The sequence below is a fragment of the Festucalex cinctus genome, chromosome 13 (assembly GCF_051991245.1).
Source record: "Festucalex cinctus isolate MCC-2025b chromosome 13, RoL_Fcin_1.0, whole genome shotgun sequence".
Classification (NCBI taxonomy): Eukaryota; Metazoa; Chordata; class Actinopteri; order Syngnathiformes; family Syngnathidae; genus Festucalex; species Festucalex cinctus.
Genome location: NC_135423.1, coordinates 5,394,418 through 5,416,140, shown reverse-complemented (window position 1 = coordinate 5,416,140; position 21,723 = coordinate 5,394,418). Strand labels below are relative to the sequence as shown.

Below are 21,723 nucleotides of genomic sequence, written 5' to 3'. Positions count from 1 at the left end.
TTAAATACATAAAATGACTATTGAATAGAATTGGATGAACCAGGTAAACAAACTTTTTTTTTGCAAAACTTTTTTTACAAAGAATACGCAGCAAAGCAACAAAAACAAAACTCATGGGTAAAGTTCTACAATAAATTATATTTTCTAAAATTTCCCAAACAAAAGCATTTGTTTGTCCTTTCAAATACTATAAATGAGAAGAGTGTCATGACTCGAGTCATGCAGGAGTAATGTCTTGTCTCATGTCTGGGGTCACGCCTGGGTTAGGTTTGAGTTCATGACCTGTTAAGTTGAGGTCAAGTGTCTGTTTTGTACTGATGTAACAATCATCTAGTTTCCACTAGTTTCAGACTATGGGATGTCAAGGATCTGTAATGCTATATGATGTTTGGTTATGTCAGGAACTATCTGTAATAACATTGTGATGTCAGGAATCTTTAATCGCGTTGCTGGGTCAACAGCCAATCAGAGAATTCCATGTCAGTACTGGTACTCACATGTCTAAGCCACAACCAATGAGATTGATTGACTGTCTATATAAGTGTCTGAGAAATGTGTGTGTTCTCCGGATTATTGCTCACTGTTCTCTGTGCATCTCCGCAGCCCAAGGGGGCTTGGCGTATCGTGATTCTCGATGCATTCTCGTTGTTTTTCATTTAGTTAAGTTGTGTGAATAAATAGTTAAAACCTTATTTGTGTCTGCGCTTTAGGATCCAAATCTCTCAGCACACAACAAAGAGGACCTTGGAAATAACCGCCATAGTGGCAGTTTACAAAACTCCACTGTTGCACATTTCCACCATTCGACATTACTAGGCAAGCAAAGAGGACAAAACAAAAAGAAAAAAAAACAAGAGAAAATGAACTCATACTGAATCACAATCGCCATATCAAAAGGAGGAAAAATTTTTACTTTGCACTTAGATCATTTACCCAAATCGTTCAGCCCCAACTAGGCATAGTAAGTTACCATAGTACATTTTCCATACATCAATGAACTTACTTGCTAAGCAGAAAGTACATTCGCCGTAATCCCTTCATGGCACGCACGCAAAAGTGCCATTTGTCAAGTTCAACACAAAGAATCTGTTTTGCAAACGCGGAGTGTTTGAGTTTGGGCTTTTGGCCATTACGGCTCCCCCATGGTTGACTGGGACCTCGTTTGACCTCTGAGAAGACCCCAGCGACGGCCATGGGAGGTTGCCGGTGAGACGGGGTGCGGCGCCGAGGGCACAGAGGTGTGAAGATAATGGTCCCGATGGGGCGCAACATTCGCCGTATTGGAGGCTTGGCTGCTCTCCTGTGAAGGAGTTCTGAATTGCACGCTGAAAGACAAACAGTCAACTTGAACTTTTTGTTTGTACAAGTCTCACGCGATTTGCCAAAGCTTTGCAAGATGTCATAACGACGATGGTTGGAACTTGTGTTAAATTTAATCTCAGTTTTAGTCCAGTTTTAAACACACTTGTTAGTTTTTATCAATCTCATCCCGTTTTATTCAGTCATCTTTTAGTCTGCTATAAATTGTTGTGTGCTGAAGGGTTGGATCCCAAAACACAGACACAAATAAGGTTTTAACCATTTATACACATAACTTGACTAAACTAAAAACAAAGAGAATGCATCGAGAATCCCGACACGCCAAGCCCCCCTTGGGCAGCAGAGAAGCAGAGCGAAACAGTGAGCAATAATCCGGCAAAACATACATAATTCTCAGACCCTTTCTAGACAGTCAACCAATCTCATTGGTTGTAGCTAGACACGTAAGTACCAGTACTGACATGGAAATCTCTGATTGGCTGTTAACCCAGTCATTACAGATAAACCCTGACATCAACAAACATCATATAGCATAAAAGATTCCTGGCATCACATAGTCCAGACATCATATAGCCTAAAACTAGTTCAAACTGGATGCTGTTACATCAATACCAAAACAGACACGTAACGGGTCGTGAACTCCTGCGCACGGTCATGAACTCTACTCAAATTTAACCCAGGCATGACCCCAGATATGAGACAAGACCCAAACATTACTCCTGCATGACCCGAGTCATGACATAAATGTATTAAATGAAGTACATTTCTGTCTCGTTCATGAGTCGACGAAAATGCATACTGATTCCCAGTCCCAGTTATTGTTTATTAATGAGGGTTTTAATCTAGTCTAGTTTTAGCCTGGTGAAAAATGAGTGTTGACTAAATAATATTTGTTTAGTTTTCGTTGACGAAATTAACACTAGCTGGAACTCAAAATAGTACAACCTTGACCACGCTCAACTTCTTTGGTTTCACTTTTACCCTTTTGCACTGATCATGTCATACATGATATATATATTATGACACCGGACTGTAACTGTGTGTTTGCGTAATTCTCTATTGTGTTACAGTACGCACTCAAGACCTGACATCTCTCAAAACATATCTGGTGTGCTCGCAAAGACATTCTGAGTGATGCCAGGAGAATACATACTTTACTTTTATCTTTAGCCAAATGCAGCTTTAAAAAAAAAAAGAAGAAAAACACGCTCTAATATTCTTATCCTCAGGCGGTGACCTGATCTAACACTGTTTTCGAAGCCATTTCTTCCTCCAGTCAATATTGAACGCTGCCAGTTGTGGCAGAGAATACAGTCAAGAGCCTCAGAGGCAGCCGAGTGTTGTTTTGTTAATGAAAAGAGCCAATGTGGGTTTGTTATTTGTGGATCCCCGTGTTGGTGTCAACCAGCACGGCAGAGGAGGCTTGACATTTTTTTTGTGCTTTTGTCGGCGCATGTCCGTTACTTTTATTCTTTTGCCGGCAACACAATTCAAAACTGAAGTGTGCTGGGTGGAGGAATGGAGTTACTTTTTCCTATTGATAAAACAAAAACAACAACACAAGCTTCGAGATGATAAAAAAAAAAAAAAAAAAAAAAAAGTGGAAATATGGCCTCCAGGGGCTTTGAGACAGAACGATATTTCATCATGTAGCCTACTAAGATGGAGCATGACATCTCTCGGGACGCCATTTAGGACTCATGATGATGTCATTTTTGGTCCAGAAAAGTCAGATCAGGCGAGCGCAATTAGACCGTAGGAAGAAAATCGAGCACTTATGAATGGGAGCCTGCGTTTGGGAGCACTCACCACGAGAGTGGTGTCGTCGAGGGAAGACGAGGAGGGGGCGCGTCCGGAGCCCTCAGAGGGTTCGGCATGTCGCCACAAAGCGAGTGATTTGTCATCACCCTCCGACGCGACCGCTCGGGCCAAAGAACGTGAAGAGGCGCCCCGGATGTTGCAAGGTTTTGAGATGGAGCCCTTTGAAGTGAATCTTGGGTTGGGTGTATTGTGCCTTGTGTGGGTCTCACTAAATCCCGTAAGCCGACGCGGTATCTCTCGCAGCCAGGCCGTGTTTCCTTTAAATCGCCGCTAGACAGCGACCGCGTCCCGTGCGGCGAAGCTTGGCGCTTTATACTTTCGGGAAAACAGCAACGGAATCAATTAAATTGCGCGAGGATCAAGTGGCATGCAGTCGGGACTCATTTGAAAGCGTATATCCATTTTAGAAATCTAACATTCACTACCTAGGACTCTCAAGAATCCATTCTTCTCATTTTGTTGCGTTTCTCTTTGCTGCACTGCATCCAGGAAATGCCATGTTTGATTTTGTTGTCCAATCAGATTTCAGCCTCTATCTTCTTCTATGTTAATCCAGCTAACTATTTGAGCAATGATATTTTACATTTGTCTCAGAGAGCAAACTCGCTGGCCCACAATGACGACATCATTTTTCCAAAGCTACTACTAGCTAAGCTAAACTAGCAAAACACGTCTGTCTCGATCTGAACACAAAATAATTAATAATCAGCATCTCAGTTAAATATTGATTCTGAACTATTTTAAATGTCCATGGCACAGTTGTATGCTGGGACATTGAAGATTTGTATAATATTAACAGAAAGACGGAAAAGCGATGCTAATGCTAAGCTAACCCAAGACTGAAACTGCTAGCGCGTTTTAACACTTAATTAAAGTACTTTGCGCGATCAAGTCCACTTTTCACGGGCATCTGGCTTTCATCTTTGAACAACAAAATGGCAGGCAAATTACTGTTTGTACACCGGAGCTAAAATCTACTTCGTAAACAGAACCGGAAATGGAAATGAATGACGCTACGCCATACGTCAGACAGATATTAAGCGGTTTGGAAAATAATATTTCTATTATCAGGAAGTTGAAACCCCACTGAAAGCCCAGTTACCATTAAATTGGAAACAGTCCATAATGGAGGCACCGCATTCAATAAGCATGTGCAGGTATGAGCGTCTGCAGAATGTCTGAAGGGCACATCTCAAACACTGCGCAAAATGAAATGACAGTCGTCATCCTCCTGGCGAGATGGACTCCATGAAACCCGAGATGGAGATTGAACGACGAAATAAAACATATTAAGATGGGATCCAATCAGGAGTAACGGCTGATGTGGCGAGACAATCAATTGAATTTAAAGTCTGCCGCTTCATTGTGAGCAGGAGGCCAAGTGTTGAGTGTCTGAGAGCGAGCGCACAGTGGAGTTCTTACGGTCTTATAAAAGAAACAACACTTCATCTTTTTATTCCGTTTAACCAAACAGATGATTGCAAGTGCACAAAGACTTGCCCTGAATGGAATTTTCAATCACTGCCAAGCTTTATGTTCTGAAAGGACAATCACAAAGGGCAGAGAGTAGAAAAAATAATGAAATTTGTCTCACCAGAGACGTAACATAAGAGACGGCCTTTAACAGTCTTTGTCGGTTTGTCATGGGATCTATAAATAAATATTTGAGCAGAAGGGGTGAGTGTCGTATGTTAAACATCACATCCCTGCCTCTGCATTGCAACAAACTTATCTAACAATACAAAAACAATAACCATGCCCAAACACGTTTGTTATAAAATAAACTTGCAGCTGTCACTTTTTATAGACGTAAAAAGCAGGATTGATGAGGATTTCACATTTAGTAACCCTCAGCAAAAGTTATCTGAGGTGAAATACTTCCTGTTTTCATTCTTCTTCTTTCAAACTGTCAAAGAAAACAGTGTATCACCACCTAGTGATCTACAGAGGAGTTACACCCAAAATGTACAAAACAATAGTTACAAATTGTGGGGGAAAAATCCGCTAAATAGTGGAACGGTGAACCAAGAACCCGAGATTGAGGGGGGATGACTGTACTTGTGTGTCACTGTCACCTCCTTCAAGGTCCGTCTTTCAACTCGAGCGAGCGTGCTCTTGGTCGCCGGGTCATCCGACCATGGCTCAAACTAATGAGTCACAACACATTACCGCTGCTTGCTTCACGTGCCCACTTTTCTGCTTGATTTCCTGTTGCTTCTTGCCTCTTTGAAGCCATTACTCGAGACTGTCGTAACTCAGCGCATGTCCGTCTCTCACCTGCTGTGAATAATTGATGTTTGAAACTATAGCTCGCTTTTTATATGCAAGGAGGCAGCAGCTGCAGTGAGGAGATGCCTTACTGTTTGTTTTAGGGCAATGAGCTGGTGGACGGGGCTGCGGGGGGGTAAGGGGGTAGGTGGGGCGCTCAAGTGGAAACACCCACTCCCACTTTATTTTTTCCAAGCAGGCAGAGTTTCACACAGACCTGACGGTCCCAAAGTGCAGCCGTGCCGGTGCTAAATATTAAACCACAAAAAGCTTTTAGCGGCATTCGACTGTCGCGGAGAATGCGATCTGAGCGCTTGTCTTCGAGGCTCAAGAGCGTCACGTCGCGTCACCTCGGGGTTGGGGACTTCTTAAAAGGCAACAGCGGGAAAATGGCGACAAACGGGAAGGAACATGGAGATGTTGAACAAAGGGTCCACCTCCGCAGTTCTTGATCGTCGTGTGGCAGCAACATTTGGAGAAATGTGACATTTATCGTGTGGTTACCTTGGAACGGCTGTGTTCACATTGACAATTGCACTTAGCCATTACGAAGATCATGTTTCAGCTCATGTTTCAGCTGATTAAGGGGCCACACAATGTTGTATTTTACGGAATGACTAGGAAAGAGATTTCATAAATTGTTTAAAACCTTGCTTGCTCTCTGTTACACTGATAGAAACCCCCCTGGGACACAATATCATAATTAAACCTTTGACTTACTTATCATACATGCAGTGTACTCCTTGTCAAATACGTCAAAGGTTAAAAAAATAAATCAAGGGGAAAATATAAAAGCAACTGTTCACCTAGTTTGTGAAAAAAAATTATTTTGCGTGCAAAACGACACGCTACACGCTTTGGCGACCGCCCCGCCCTGTGGGCGAGGCTAACAACATGGCCTCCGCTTTTTCAGTTGGCCAGACTCTCTATATACGGCTCTGGTGCTATTAAGTGATATATGCCATCTAGTGGTGAATGGTGTTATTAAAACTTAAAGGGGAAGTCAACCCCCCAAAAAAAAAAAGTATTGACAAAAATATATTCTATGCAGCTCCATTAGTCTAAATGTGGTATTTTGGTTAATATTGCGTTAGCAAAATCGAGCTGTTGTTATCAATATCAGAAGGCGGCCATTTTGCCACTTGCTGTCGAGTGGAAAATGAGATCACAGTTGCTCAGGTCTCAGGTAACAAACAATCACAGCTCAACTTCAGAAAACAGGCTTAGCTCTGATTGGTCATTGCCTGAGCCCTGAGCAACTGTCAACACCAAGTGCCAAAATGGCCGCCCCCTGAGATAGATAGAAATGGCTTTACTTCACAACTCATATTCCACAAATGTAATATGAATCAGAATGTCGTGTTTCGACTAGTGAGGTCACATATAATATGATTGTCAAGAACGTTGACGTCCCCTTTAAAACTGAAATTTACAAATGATGCCCAATGACCCAGTTTGAGTCGTACTCAATTTGATTATTTTCTATTTTTGTCTATGTGAGCACATTTTATTATTTCCTGTAATTATGACTTCACTACCCTGTTCGCTTGGGTTAGTGATTGACTGCAGAGAACGGAATTCAGTCGTAAACGGCGCATTTGCAGAGTTAAGGTTTTGAGTTAGGGCGCACATTACCACATATTACAAGCCTCAACAGTTGTTTATCGGCTTTTTGAACTGGCGACAATTGCATTTGGAATGCCTTCCATCAACGTAATAGCACTACAGCATATGAACTATAGGCACACTTTGGATGATTTATGTGAGTCGAAAGGAGCCATTAGTTGGCTCGCACCAGCGCGGCGCCGTACCGCTGCGAGGGCCCCGCAATGTTTGTGCATCGTTTTTTCCAGTTTGTTGCCGTGATGAATGACAGCGATTGCCTTCGACGCTGCTGATTTGGCCACAGAGACTTTTCTATGAACAGAACGACACGAGAGCCTGGAGAGCGAAGAAGCGCCTGTCAAAGTGAGCAGGTGAATTAGCGATTACGTCGATGAAGAATTTAATCCAATGTGCATATTAAACCTCCGCACCAAGTTTCCCCTCAATTCCGCCTTTGAAACCGCCGTGCATATTTTTAGCTTCTTTCCTAAGAAATTCGGCTGTCAACTTGCCTGAGCGTTACTCTTCTTCTTATCTTTTTTAACGTTCAGCATCCCTCTGGTTTTATCTTGCTTACTTTTGTTTAGTGTTTGTTGATAAGCACTTTGAACAAATTAGATCTTCATCTGTGCGGCTGCACCCTTCAGCTGACTCTTATTGTTCTCCCACGCACAAACAATGTTACTCTTACTTTATCAGCCATCTCTCCTTGCAAAAGGGAACAACAATAACAAGACAGCCGGTGATGCTAACACTATCAAATAGGGGGCAGTGATTATGTTTTACTCGCATGGAAGAAAAGGCCTTTATTTTTTACAAATGTAAATTCACACTAAATTTAAAAATGTTTTTAATTTTTTTTGTTTTAATATTTTGTATTTTTAATATTTGTCTCTCTTAACCCTGACTTGGTGACTGGGCTTTTTTTTAATTTTTATTTTTTTTAAGATTAACACAAACATGTTATACTCATACCTTGATTTATGAGTGCACTAATTTACAAGTTTAGGTTGATTTTTTTTGTATTGTGAGCAAAGTCAGCGGTTGTCTATTCTGTTCTCCCTGAGGGTGCCATGTTCAGTTTGGCAAATAGTATTTTTTTCTTTCCTTTCCAAAACAAAGAGGTCAAGTGTGCTTGCTTCCAGTTGTTTATTGCCATTAAAGTCTACCGTGATGAGGAGAATTGAATAATGGGTATTTATTCAAACTTCAAAACTTTCTTACGAATCTTGTAATGCCAAATAACTCCTGTCTGTTTTTACAATACACAAACTTTTTTTTTCTTTTTTCCTTAAATCAAAAAACACAAGGCTGACAAAGTAGCCTTTTCCCAGCGTACCTGATTGGAGGCTGTGGTCACAATGTAGACAGACTCAACATGAGAATCGTTCTTGTCATCCAAGGTGAACTCCGCCAATCAGAAATTCCTGCAGATAGGAGGTTTTGCATGTCAGCCATCAATATAATCTAAATCGTGATTGGGGTAGAGAAGTGACAAGGAACGCACTAATAAAAATGACATTTGAGCGTTATTGCGTTGATATGGCCATCATCTTTGGCGGGTTTTCAGTCGGATCCCGGTGACTGACAAGAAATCCATGCTATGATGGGGTCGTGGGCGGGGCCTGTGTCCTCCCACCGTGGGGACCGATTAAACTGAAAAGCAGCACAAGACCATTAGGCTTCTAATGCCGCGTTTCTGAGCATATCATTTGCAAGCGAAGCTGACGCAATCAGCGAGGAGCTCGACCACAACAACAACCAAAGACAAAGAAAAAAAAAACACACAAAATGAGACGTTGCTTGACAAAGCTAAGGCAATTTTATTTTTAATGGGTCTTTTACTTGTTATTGGGAAAAGGGTCCCTAATGAGGCTGTTAAAGTGTTGGCAAAAGCAGACAACAACAATAGACGGGCTTGCTTTTAATTGAAGGCAGCCACTTGCTATGTCAATGCCTCTGCAACAAAAACACTATTATACATCTCTGGAATGTTCTTTCCATTGCCGCACAGTGTCACCGATGTCTGCTGTGTCCCTTTCACTCTCTTTCTTCACTCCTGCATACGGGGCGAGCAGACTCGAAATCTGACACGTCTTTGTGGACCCGCCAATGACAAATGAGAGAAAAATCTACACTATCGCGCAGACAAATATGGCGTCGGGGCAAACGTCTCCACCGCGCCCGTATGCGGGTTCGAGCTTAATGGCGGCAATCAGCGCTCCTAACATCATCATAAACATTTGGAAATGTCAACGTGGGATGATGATTGGTGTTTTGGAAGCCCTGCGAGCAAATGGCCGCCCTTCTTCTGTTGCGCGCTGCTTAATTAGAATAAATATGCAATCACTGACTCACACTGGAAAACCTTAGAAGAGGATGTTTTATTCAGGACTGTATTCCCCGCTGGGAAGCGCAGGCTTATATAAACTCATATATTTAGAGCATGTTTCTATGTAAACCTTATAGATGTCACATCTTATTATGCTCTTGCTCCAGTTTTACCTTACAAACGTAATAAAATGAGATGCAGGAGTGCTAGGAAGTTACAGCTGGAGGCTTCGAAATGACCACCGTACGAGGTGGTACAGAATCTAAGCTCTATGTACTCACGGGAACACCTTAATGCAATCCCTGCCCATATATGGTCTTGTAATTCGAGCCAGGTCATGCTGCATTTTCATTATCATGCAATTTTTTTGGTGTGGTATGGGACAAAGTAGAACTCGAACAATGTTGATGCAAACCCTCTATGCTAATAGTGTGGACCCAGAATTTTGTTGACTATTTTATCGGGGAATTATCACTTAGTTGTTTGTGTAACGAACAAAATGGTGAGATGAAACATCCATCCATTTTGTATACCACTTGTGTAAGATGGCAGGTGAGAGCTACAACTAGTACTATCAGCTGTTAGAAAACTGCGGTTGTTTGTTTACATTCAAAATTCAAGCAATAGCAAATAAGAGTGACATCATGCGCACTTTGATCGTGAGATCAGTGCTGGTGGTTGGTCAGTTGCCGTTTAAATGAACTATGAATATTAAAAAATATTGACCATACAATATGGCACAGCTGTCGTGTCTTCGTCCAGATCAGAACGAGGTTATTTTAATGAAAATGAACGAAATATCTAAAACTAAAATTAACAAATATAACAAATAAAATATAATAAAGAAATAAAAAAATAAAAAAATAAAACTAACTGAAACTACATCTGTTTATAAATCTAAAATTAAACTAATTATTGCAAAAATGTTCTTTGCTTTCGTCTTTGTCAATTAATATCATAAATGAGCTTTTGCAGTGCATTTTAAAATATTTTTTTTCAAAATACTCCATATATTTAAAAAATAAATAAACTAAAACTAATAAAACTATTAACAACTAAACGAAAACAAAGCATTTTTGAAAAAAATAAAAATACATTACAAACTAACAACTTGCTCCAAAAACTGAATAATTTTTTTATTTTATTTTTTTAAGTCAAAACAAAATAAAAACGAAAATCCCACACGATTGCAACCCTGGAACAGACAAGAGTTGGTGATCACACGCACGACCTCGAAAGCTGCGTCCCGAGCTCTCCACTGTGCTCTCTTCTTTATCTCCGCGCTCTTTCTGCTGATGCGAAGCGTTGGGTCAGATGCCAACTCGACTTGCGTCTGTGCCGGTGACAGTTAATTGCACTTGAAGAGACTCGCATCGCGTGTTGTGACACAAAGGGAACGAGAGCCATTAATAATACATGTTAAGATGCTTAAGCTGCCCTCCATCAATTCCTCCATTGACACAGACTACATCATCATCTGATGTCACTGGCGCTAATTGTTTTAGCATTCCGCCCGCGTGCCCGTGCTTGTTTGTCACAGGGGGGGAAAAAAAGCCAAAAAAAGCTACATGTAAACAAGCTTGCCAGATAATGTAGTGCTGGCACACAGATTCCCGCCTTAACTCAGCGTGCCAAGCAGAATTTTACATAAACCTTATGTATGACGAGGCCATGTGTTGACAACAGTAGGATAAACAGCAGTGTGTGTTCATGCATGTTGTATGGTGTTGACACACACAGCCATCTGATCCCTGCGGTGATTGTTTTCTTGTCATTCAGCAGGAGATGCCAAAACTACCACAACCTCCTCGGCAGACACACAGCGAGATTTGTATAGTGCACAAGTGACATTTTTGAGGGAAATTTAATCTTTTCCGAAGTCTGGTTTTACCTATGATACATTTCATACAGTAAAAACATGCACATCTTTATTTTCGTGACTGGGCAATCCTACTTTAGCGTGTTTGGGAATATGGCACATCCCCGACGCACTTGTCAATTTAATGACAGGAAGTAGACTAGACTTTAAACTAGCTAAAAGCAGGTCTAAGTTGTGACGCAGGTGAGTCCAAGTCAAGTCCAAACTACAGCCCTGGTGACAAGTTCATTTATTTGTAAATTACGTAAAATGACAAGAAACTTACTTCATCATACCTTCTTGTCCTGAGCCGTATTATTAAATCAAATGTAATCCTAGTAAAATGAACCAAATAAAATTGTTGTACTTTAAAATCAAAACAACCTTGAATTGCATTGCTATGTATCGAGATACGTGTCAAATGATCTTCAATTGACCAGACTCTCTACACATTTTGTAAGATACTGCAAATTTAACAAAGCTATGCACTAGTACCCTGTACTTCCAGTCATCAGGGTATAATATGGAACTTTTTTTTTTCTTGGCAATCCAACAGTCCACTCTATTAAATATAAAGAAACCTCATTTCAACACTAATTTGAAAGGCTTATTTTATGACACGCGCTGCACTTGATCAATAAAGCAGCATTTTGCTCAGATATCATCCAGCGGGGTTTTAAACACTCGAGTTGGTGTGGTATGACACTTTCCAATCATCTTCCAGTGGAAATACGGAGGGGTCCAGTCGTGGTCTTTGGAGAGAAACAGGAAATGGCGTTTGTCCCGTCTAATAAGTGCCACAGTCATGCAGCTCAGCCGTCCCTCATACTATTAGCAAACATGCTTTATTCATGAGGGCAAATCCGGTGTGAACCTTGTTGCGTTTGTATTCCGCACAATAGCTTCTTATTGTCTTTCAAGGGACTATAGCCATCCCATTTGGTTCTCTTATCTATTTCCAGTCCTCGGCTTCGCAGGAAAAAAAGGGAGCTTGATGATGAAGAAGTGAAAGGGGGTAAAATAACCTTCTGCGAATAAAAACAAATTGAGAGTGTCTATCATGCCTGGCCAGTAAGGAGAGGTTATAGCTTGTAATGAGCTAACACAACCCAGGAACAATAATCTTCTTTTCAGGGCTTGTGTCATGTTGTCAAATGATAACCTTGCAAGCCCACTAAATTGTAACATAATGAGATTCTCTGTTCTCCCTCGTGTACTGTTAAGTGTGTCAAACAACTCACAAAAAATAAAAATCCAAAAACCTGCCAGAATTGTCTTTTTAGACCATTCACTATGTTTTAATCAGTCACAACACTGTCAAAATCTGAAACGATTTGAAACTTTGTTTTCATTAGAGCTTGGCCTCGTACCCAAAATCTCCACTTCATAATAACGACTAAATCAATTTGCATTTTGTGCTTTTCCGGAACAAAAAAGAAAAAAAAGAAAAAATTCAATTCTTTCAAAATTAAATGGTAAACAGAGTGCATTTATAAAGCACTATACATTCATCAGACGTTTACAGTCATATTCACTTGCTTCATTCAAAAGTATCGTAGCGCATCAAACCAGGGAAAGGTTTTCCTTTTTAGTTGGAAATAACTTACTTTAATTTTCAGGATCCTGCGTATACCGCGTCCAATGGCAGAACCCAGGACCGGATGTTGTTTTTTTCTCTTTGGTTGCATTTCAAATCCATCCCTGTTGTGTTGTAATAGCTTCGTCCTAGCTAGCGCTAAGCTAGTTCATCCCTCAGGCCCAACCTTAGCTTTACAAATACACTTTCGTTTCATGCTAGGACGGTCTGAAAGTCAACAGTGCCTAGCTCAGGGGTAGGGAACTTCGATCCTCAAGAGAGTTGGGAGCCGCTGTCCTGCCTGTTTCAGATGTCTCCCTCCTCCAAGACACCTGATTGAAATGATGAGCTCATCAGCAAGCTCTTTAGAAGCCTAGAAACAATCCTGATCATCAGGTGTATTGGAGAAAGGAAACATCGAAAACAGGCTGAGTAGCAGTTCCCTACCCCTGGTCAGCCGGACTTTATTGACTGACTGACGGCCATCTAAAGAGTCCTCTCCTCTGGCAACAGTGTGCTTTGAACCACTGTCAATCAGAAAATTCTAATTCGACGTTCGTTTTCAGCTACTCAAAATGAGTAGCTGAAAAACTGCCCTGCAAGTACCTGATGACCAGTCCAGGGTGAACCCTGACTCTCACCTAATGTCACTTGTGACCAAAATGACAATAAACATTGAAAAAGTAATGATGGGTGGCCTCCCTGCATACATAAGACTAGGTGCACGTCAGCGACTTAAAAGTGTGTCACAATCTCCACCACATCTACATTCTCATTCCCTCACACTCCTTTTGTATCACGCTTATCTAGCTGTCTGCCCGTCTTCCTCCTGCCGGCTCAGATCATTTTCACCCTTTGACATCTATCTAATTCCACCGAGGACATGCATGAATCAAAGCGTTAATGGAAATAGTATTAAAGAAATATAATTAGTAAAAAGAGAGCAAGATCATTTTCTGAATAATGGAATCTCCTGGATGGATGACTCGTTGCAGAGTCAGGAGACTGTAATGACAACTGTTTAAATGTAAAACTAAAACTTTGCACCAATGTTTGTGGTGTTTGTTTTATGTTAAACGGACCAAGATGAGAAAGATCCATCTCAATTACAACACTGAGCTCAGGAGCTGGGAAAAAAAAATGTTTCTTGTCGAATAAATAAAGCAAACCTTTATTTCCCGAGAGCCAGGCAAACCTATTTACTCAGTCAGTCGAAGCCGAGCATGATACGTCTCTCCCGAAATGGCAAAAGATTGAGATAGAAACGGGGCGACAACAAGTCGGAAGCCGCTTTCTGGATGACTGAGAAAAACATAGCGGGTAAAACATGGTATCCATGTTTTGATAGAGGTCAAAATACTTTGGGGAGACACATTCTGACAGTGCTCAACGGTGTGAAAAATGTTATAGGTTCAGGAGGATGCCTGCATGTGGTGTGTTGCCCACTGGCAGGGTTTAGAACCCCGGATTAGAGCCCGGGCCCAGGAGAGCATTTGGTGGCACAACAGTGTGCAGAATTACTGTTAAAGGTCGGTGAAATCAGACGCTCAATGTCACAATTTGGTCGCAGCTTGCTGAGAATGCGCAGAAAAAAAATATGCTTGTCTCTTTGGCAGAGAGATCCCAGCATAAAAGACCCGGGATTATAGGGTTAGTTAAAAGGCAACGGAGGCGTATCGATTAGAGGCAGTGAATCAGGCCTCCTCTGTGCGGTGAATAATAAAGTGAGTGGAAGGCAGCCAGGGGTTTGTCAGACAGAGCTTGCCATGCGCCGGGCTCATTTAGGACGCAAAGAAATGTGGCTGAGTCGCATCTCCCGTCCCCCAGGAGACGGCAAATCATGTCACCGATCAGGAAGTGCCTCGGAGCTTCTTACCACAAGTTTAAATAAGCGCTCCATGGCCAATTTAACTGGCAAATGGGCCGATCACAGCCTACGTACTCTGGCTGACAAGTAGCGCCAACGGAATAGAGGGCAATGGGCCCGTAATGGAGCATCCTCACAAGGTGGCACACTGGCTGTATGAAATCGCTCCATTTGTGTTGCTCAGTGGAGCGCTTGTTGTTGTTGTTTGTTCTCTGCAGCGCCATGGGCGTAAACACAGCGGCTTCGGGCTGTATGGGGCAACGGAGACCATCTTTATGTTTGTGTACAAATTATCGGCAAATTGGGAAGCATTCCCTCTTGATTCCCGTTTACTTGCGACTTTATCAACAAGAAAAGTCTCATTCTAATTTGCTTCCTTTCATGTTGATCGCAGGCTGCGGGCTGGAGTTCCTGCTGGTTCTCTGCGGCCTGGAGTTTTCCTGGTCCTGCCCCCGTCACTGCATCTGCTACACGGCACCCAGCACCGTCTCCTGCCAAGCGCACAACTTCCTGACGGTCCCAGAAGGGATCCCGCCTGACAGCGAACGGATCTTCCTGCAGAACAACAAGATCCACCGACTACTCCGAGGTCACTTCAGCTCCAATACGGTGACCCTCTGGATATACTCCAACAACATCACGTACATCGAGCCATCAACCTTCCATGGCTTCACACTGCTGGAGGAGCTGGATTTGGGAGATAATCGCCACCTGCGCTCCCTGGCTGAAGACACATTCCACGGGTTGAACCGGCTCAGTGCTCTGCACCTGTACCGCTGCGGACTGAGTTCGCTTCCGAATAACATCTTCCAAGGACTAAGGAGCCTGCAGTATCTGCACTTGCAGGTAATCCAAAGGCTTTCCTAATATCCACTTCGAGTTAATTGGAAACAACATTTTAATTTACTCAAATGCTTCCGTAAATAATCTTAAATCAGTTCATCTGCAGTGCCTCCGCTTGTTTGCTGGAGGGTCAAGACAACATAAGTGAGGAGGCGGCATTTTACGAAGTCAGCACAACATTTCCACCCGTGTTTTAAGGCGCCTGGGCAAAGATGTTTTCTCAGATTTTCTCTCTCCGACAAGCTACGAGTCATTACTATTCATCGGGCACGGCTCATTAGTTTTCTACATTTTGCACGAGTTAAGATCAAAAGCCGGTTTATTGGGGCCAACGGGGCATGCAACGGGTCACCCGCACACGGCAAGAACAACCAGTTGCACGTAGAACGTATGGGGAGAATATTAAAGACACACACTTCTTAATTATTTACCTAATAGATCTTGGATGGACTTGGTCCCCTTCACCCACCCCTTAAGTCTTCAAAAACAACATTTTAAACCATTCTGGGCATGGAGAAAGTTTTGGTAAGAATTATTATTTTTTTAAACCCTGCCTTAAGCAAATCAATTACCTTTGGGGTTAGGGTTACAACATATGAAAACCAACAGTGGTGGGCACTTCCTTCTCTCTGTTGGCCCCATCGTTAAAGGGCGCCTACCGACTTAAGCAGGTTTTCTTTTGTCGATCTGGGTCAGTCCAGACGATCCTTCTCAGTCAGTGTATTTCTTTGTGGCTTTGCGTCATAAAGTACTCGCCGAAAATGTGGGCATCCTGACGGATGCCTTGTTGACACAAGGAGGCTGATGGAGAGACAGAAGTACCCAACTCTGAAAACCAAGGTCCCTTATCCAACAACACAGACCTCACAAGAATTCTCAGATTGGTGAAAATATTCCAAAAAGAGTGATATTTTTGCACTGCTGGTGTAACCTTTCATCCGGAGTGCAATTAACGACATTACTTTGTCATCTTGTCTCCTCAGCAAAATCATCTGAAGTTCCTGCAGGATGACACGTTCTCTGACCTCCACAATCTGAGCCACCTGTTCCTGCACGGCAATCACCTGTGGAGACTCAACCAGAACACTTTTCGAGGACTTCGTGCCCTGGATCGCCTCCTCCTGCACCAAAACCAGATCGAGTGGGTTCACCATCTGGCATTCCATGACCTCAAACGTCTCACCACCCTCTATCTGTTCAACAACTCCCTCATGCAACTGTCAGGGGACAGCCTGGACACGCTGCCCGCTCTGGAATACCTGCGTCTCAATGACAACCCCTGGTCATGTGACTGCAAGGCCCTCACCCTGTGGGAGTGGTTGAAACGTTTTAGGGGCTCAACGTCCACCGTGGGCTGCCAGGCGCCTGTGGACATGGTCGGCAAAGACCTGAAGGAACTGCGCAAGGAGGATTTCTCCAACTGCTCTCCAAATTCAGAATCTAGAGCCCAGACCAACAACTTATCTGGCACGGTCAGCCCACCATCCGTTAATCGCGGTGTTGTGGCGGGCTCTGGGGGCCAGAGCAATGTGGTGAACCCCTCCAGGGCCGGCCGGCCTCGTAACTGCTCGAAGAACCGCAGTCGGGGGAGCAAGGGGAAGGGTGACAACGAGGTCCACCACTCCAAGGAGGTCATGGCGGACAAGGAGGATTCCTCTCCGGATTTCTCCGATGGAGGGAAACACGATCACACGTCCCCAGACGGCACCGTCACGAGAAGGAAGCACAAGTGTGTTCCGCGGACCACTGTTCGACCCCCGAGTGGGGTTCAGCAAGCCAACAATGGGGCAAACTTATCCCTGCCCTTATCATACATCTACGTCCTTGTGGTTGCCTTGATGACAACAAACACTCACGTTATTTTGCGCTGATCTACGGCGGGTCTGGTGAAAAAAGGAACACTATCACTCCTGGCCCCTGTGTCTTTTCTGTGTACGAGTGTGATTATGTGTAAGTGTTGTACAGGAACCGTAACCATTCCTATGAGCACAAGCATCAAAACATCAGAAGGACTTGCAGGGAGTCCCCCTGACTAAAGGTTCAGGCAGACCAAGCGTGCACTGCCAGCTAAAGCCAGGTTTCATGTTCATGTCTTTTTGTTGGCCCGTTTCAGCTCTGGACCTCCAACAACCAAATATTGTGCAGAGGCGAGCGTATAAACGGTTTAAGTCATAAATTTGGCCTTCTTTAACATGTTCTATCGTGCGAGAGAGTTTAACTGGATAGTCGACGACTGACCGTCACGCTCCAGTTCATCTCTTGCTAGCAGCAGATCCAAAAAGAGCCAAAATATTCATTAACAGACCTTGGAATGTAAATATTCCTCCAACAAAATGGAATTTATAGCCACTGTTGATTCAAGGCCATAAATAGCACGGATAACAAGCTTATTCACAGCAAGAAATCGCTCCAAACTAACTCCACCCAGTAAGCTAGCAATCGCCCCACCTCCGACATGCGAGGCTGCCTTCTCATTTACACTTTCGCTCCTGCCCCACTGGATGTGAAGCTGCTGCTAATTGTGTCGGGATCCTGTGGACTGAACCCATTCTCTCGCTTACGTCTTCAGACGAAACCGCGAGCGTGTCTGTACGTTGTGCTCGTATGTTTTTTTTTGTTTTTTTTTACTTTCCAAGACACAGAGTGGACCTAGCTAGCGATGATCCCGTGCTGCAGGGCCAGCAGGACAAGTCAAATAGGGCTTTGTCAGTTTCCCCAGTGAACTGGTGTCCAACTGCTGTCACTTATTGTGGATGATGTTTTTTTTCCTGAATTATTTGGTCACTGGCATACAAGACTCAAAACATTTGCGAGCTATGTGTGCTAGCTGAACGGACTTTTGTGGTTTGAACCCAATACAAAAGTACAATTCAGAAGGAGCATGGCAAACGGGGAAAGACTTTTGCCCTCGTTCTGGAATCTGTCGCAATCCAAGACACTGACGGAATTATGTAAAGCACACACACTGTCTGACGGACGAGAACGTGATGTGCCGGCAAGCTTCTGGAGCTTATGTGCCTCCCTCTGTTGGACTTCGATGATGTTTGTATTGATGATGTAACAATGGAACGGACTATAGTACTGATATTATACATTTACTGTCAAACATTGATGGGGGAAAAAAATATCAGTGGCATCAATTTATGATAACAGGGTTCTGGCTCCTTAAATCGGGAGATGTTTTTATTTTATCAAGCTCATTTTTTTTCATGGTATTTTTTTCAGAACCTTCATTTGTTAACGCACAAAGTTGTCAACCTGCGTCCTCTCTCGTTCTATGATTTTGCATTTGTGTATTATTTTTGTTGCCAGTGCGTTCCGCGTGGCGTAATCCCAAGACTCCGAAAAAATTTATAAAGATATTAAAATCTATATCTTCTTATGTCTCACAGTGGCAGCCTGGGTCTGTTTATTGATGCTGTTATGTTTTATAGGCGTGTTTGGCGATAAATCAATGTCGCTCTCATTTCATTGCTATTCCATTCATGTATTTTTTTCCCCAGGTAAACAAGAAATTGCTCTGTCAGCAAATTTGGCCCTCTTTTTTTTTTTTTTTCCATGTTTTTCATCTTTTGCTCTCGCTCGCACTTGCAATAAAGCTCCCCCTATGGAAGTACAGCCACAGCATGCAAACAAAGAAATCCTCCTCCTGCACACAGTGTAGAATGATCTTTGCTCAAATATACGAGCAACCTCGAAGGACGTTCATAATCATGAGCAGAATCAAGAAGCAAAACAAACAAAAAAAAGCCACAATTTCATAAGCCACCTGAAAAGTACTTTAGCGCTATTGGGAAAATAAAATATTTTGTTTTCAATAATCAACTTGAGATTCACTTTTTGTTACGACCTTTTAAATGAACAGATTGTCAGATAATGAATGGGCACAAATGCCTGAAATAATTTGTGTTTAATTACATTATTCAGTTAAACACATCTCTCAGAATTAGCACATGCCACCCAACTAGCAACATATTAGCAGCCAGACGTCAGATTTGATGCAATATAAACACTCCCACAAAGTGTCTGAAGAATTTTCTTTTGTCTGCGTTGATGTATGAGCGAGCCGTTCAATGACAAATGGGGACAGCAGTGAGCATGCCCGCATCCATTTGTATGTTGGCCAGCGCTCACGTGTGAGTGTCGCTAACAAGCTTGTTAGCACGCACGCAAACATCCATCATGCTCGTTTAAAAAGAGGGGGGAGACGGAGACAAAAACTTGTGCTGTCAAGATTATTTTCAAGTGAGACAAATTTGGTATCACGCTCTACATAAGGGCTGAACCTATTTTGAAAAAAAATAAAAAATCATCTAATTGCAATATTTTCCCCCTCGCTATTGATACGATTGCAATCTAAGATGTGATTTTTTTTCAAGGTCTTCTTCCTATATAATTTTTAAACAAATACAAGCAATACATAAATCTGTAATCTTTTTTTTTTTGTCAATGAAATACAATATAAACAAGAAACTATCTGAAACTAACAACCTGCTCTGAAAACTAACTCAATGTAAAAAAAAAAAAAAAAAAAAAAATTCACTATGATGAAAATTCACAAACTCATAATCCTGGTGTGGAAAAACAATAACTACATGTACACAGTGTAGCGCAATATAGCGAGAGATGACTGTACTCACCTTCGAAATTCAAATCTTGTCTATTAACGTTGAAACAAAACGACGTGTTTGTCGCGTACATTTCAGTCAAACGACAATGTGTCATTGAGTTCCCCTTACACAGGGTCATCCGCGAAAACACTGTTTACTTGTATGGATCGCTCTGCTCTGCTGTGTTGCAAACGCGATGGCTCCCCGCCGTAAATGCAGCTGTGATTTTCCTAATTACAGAGCCGCTCGCTCCATGACGTCCCGGCTCACCTGGTTTTCTCGGCACACGCGGCGACTCGTCAAAATGTTTGAGGAGGAGGAATCGCAGTCAGACTGGCATTTATAGAATAAATCACCCGGAGATTAATAATAGGGACTGAGCTCTGCCACAAATCGCCAAAAAAATAAAAACGAGAAATTGATGCCACGCCCAAAAAATTTTTAATTGCATATGTTAATAGTTTAAACAGGGGGTGTCAAACTAACTTTTGTCTCAAGCTGTTTGGTACCCTCGTTACAACAAGCTTGTTGTATAGCTTCCGCCTCGCTAATGCTAAGCTAATTCGTCCAACAGCGTCCAAACTACTGTACTCTCTTTCGTCTGTTGCTAAGAAGGTGTGAGAAGCGGCTAGCGTCTATGTTTCCAGAGCCGGCCAACAACTACATGGTTTTTTTTTTGTTTTTTTTTTCAAATTGACACAATCTGATGTACATGCATTAAAAAATTACAGATCAGAATGTCAGTAAGACATACAACAAGCAATGCACACAAAAAAAAAAACAACATCAACTAGCTATGAGCTAATTTTTCCTGTAGCTACTTCCGTGTTACGTTTACGACGACCAATCCGTTAATCCAAGTCACCAGCGATTTGTGCCCAGCGCTACTAAATATAAATGTTTTACAGATGATTTGAGCTCACATATTAGCGCCGGTGGTCGAAGGCTTCTTTTATATAAGCACCACATGAAATTGTCCATTACACTTTATGGCAGAGCCACTAAAATAACATCCGCTCGGTTTCCATTTGGCTTTTAACTGCTTTACTGTCACTGCTGCGTGGCATTTGATTAAAAGCAAGCCATTAGAAAAATGGAAAGGCTGAGAGCTGGAAAGGAAGACCGAGTGACACCGTGATTAATCGCCAAGAAAAAGAAAAAAACTAACTTAAAAAAAAAAAAAAAAAGTCATAAAATGCTTAGCACCTATTTTCCCCCAACTTAATCACAAAGTTAACACCTCTTTCCCCACAAAAACACTTTGTCATCCCAGCTGGGTTATTTTTGGTCTATTTACGGCGACTGAAATCCCCCCCAAGAGCGGCGGCGTGCTCCACTTCTAGCGAGCAAGAAGGGGCTGCATATTAAACTCCTGTTAAAAGTGGCGGCCCGAGGCCTTGACGGCACCTGCGTGGATTAGAGGCCCGCTAATCCGCTCGTCTCTCACCTCGAATCAGACAGATTACGCGAGGGGGGAAATGACAGAGTCATCGTCGCATGTGCCCGTGTGACAATACATCTCGGTTTCATGTCGTCTCTCTTGTTAAGATATTAAGAAGGGTGGGCTGGCTAAGTGCAATACATCTTTTTCACCAGTCAAAACATCCAACGCTGGCTCTTACG

The 21,723-nt window shown here is 42.5% G+C and overlaps 2 protein-coding genes across 2 annotated transcripts in view; one reads left to right on the top strand and one right to left on the bottom strand.

Annotated features, from left to right (window-relative positions):
- Positions 1–18,975, top strand: part of rtn4rl1b (reticulon 4 receptor-like 1b) — a 145,330-nt gene extending 126,355 nt beyond the window's left edge. The window contains exons 2-3 of the mRNA XM_077541008.1: positions 15,042–15,493; positions 16,474–18,975. Coding sequence (XP_077397134.1) covers positions 15,042–15,493; positions 16,474–17,361 — 1,340 coding nt within the window. The 3' untranslated portion in view covers positions 17,362–18,975. The remainder of the gene's footprint in view (positions 1–15,041; positions 15,494–16,473) is intronic.
- Positions 1–21,723, bottom strand: part of dph1 (diphthamide biosynthesis 1) — a 226,629-nt gene that overhangs the window by 191,605 nt on the left and 13,301 nt on the right. Inside the window, exons 2-3 of the mRNA XM_077541010.1 lie at positions 8,522–8,670; positions 8,354–8,441 (exon numbers count right to left, since the gene is read on the bottom strand). The gene's annotated coding sequence lies outside the window, so the exon portion shown is untranslated. The remainder of the gene's footprint in view (positions 1–8,353; positions 8,442–8,521; positions 8,671–21,723) is intronic.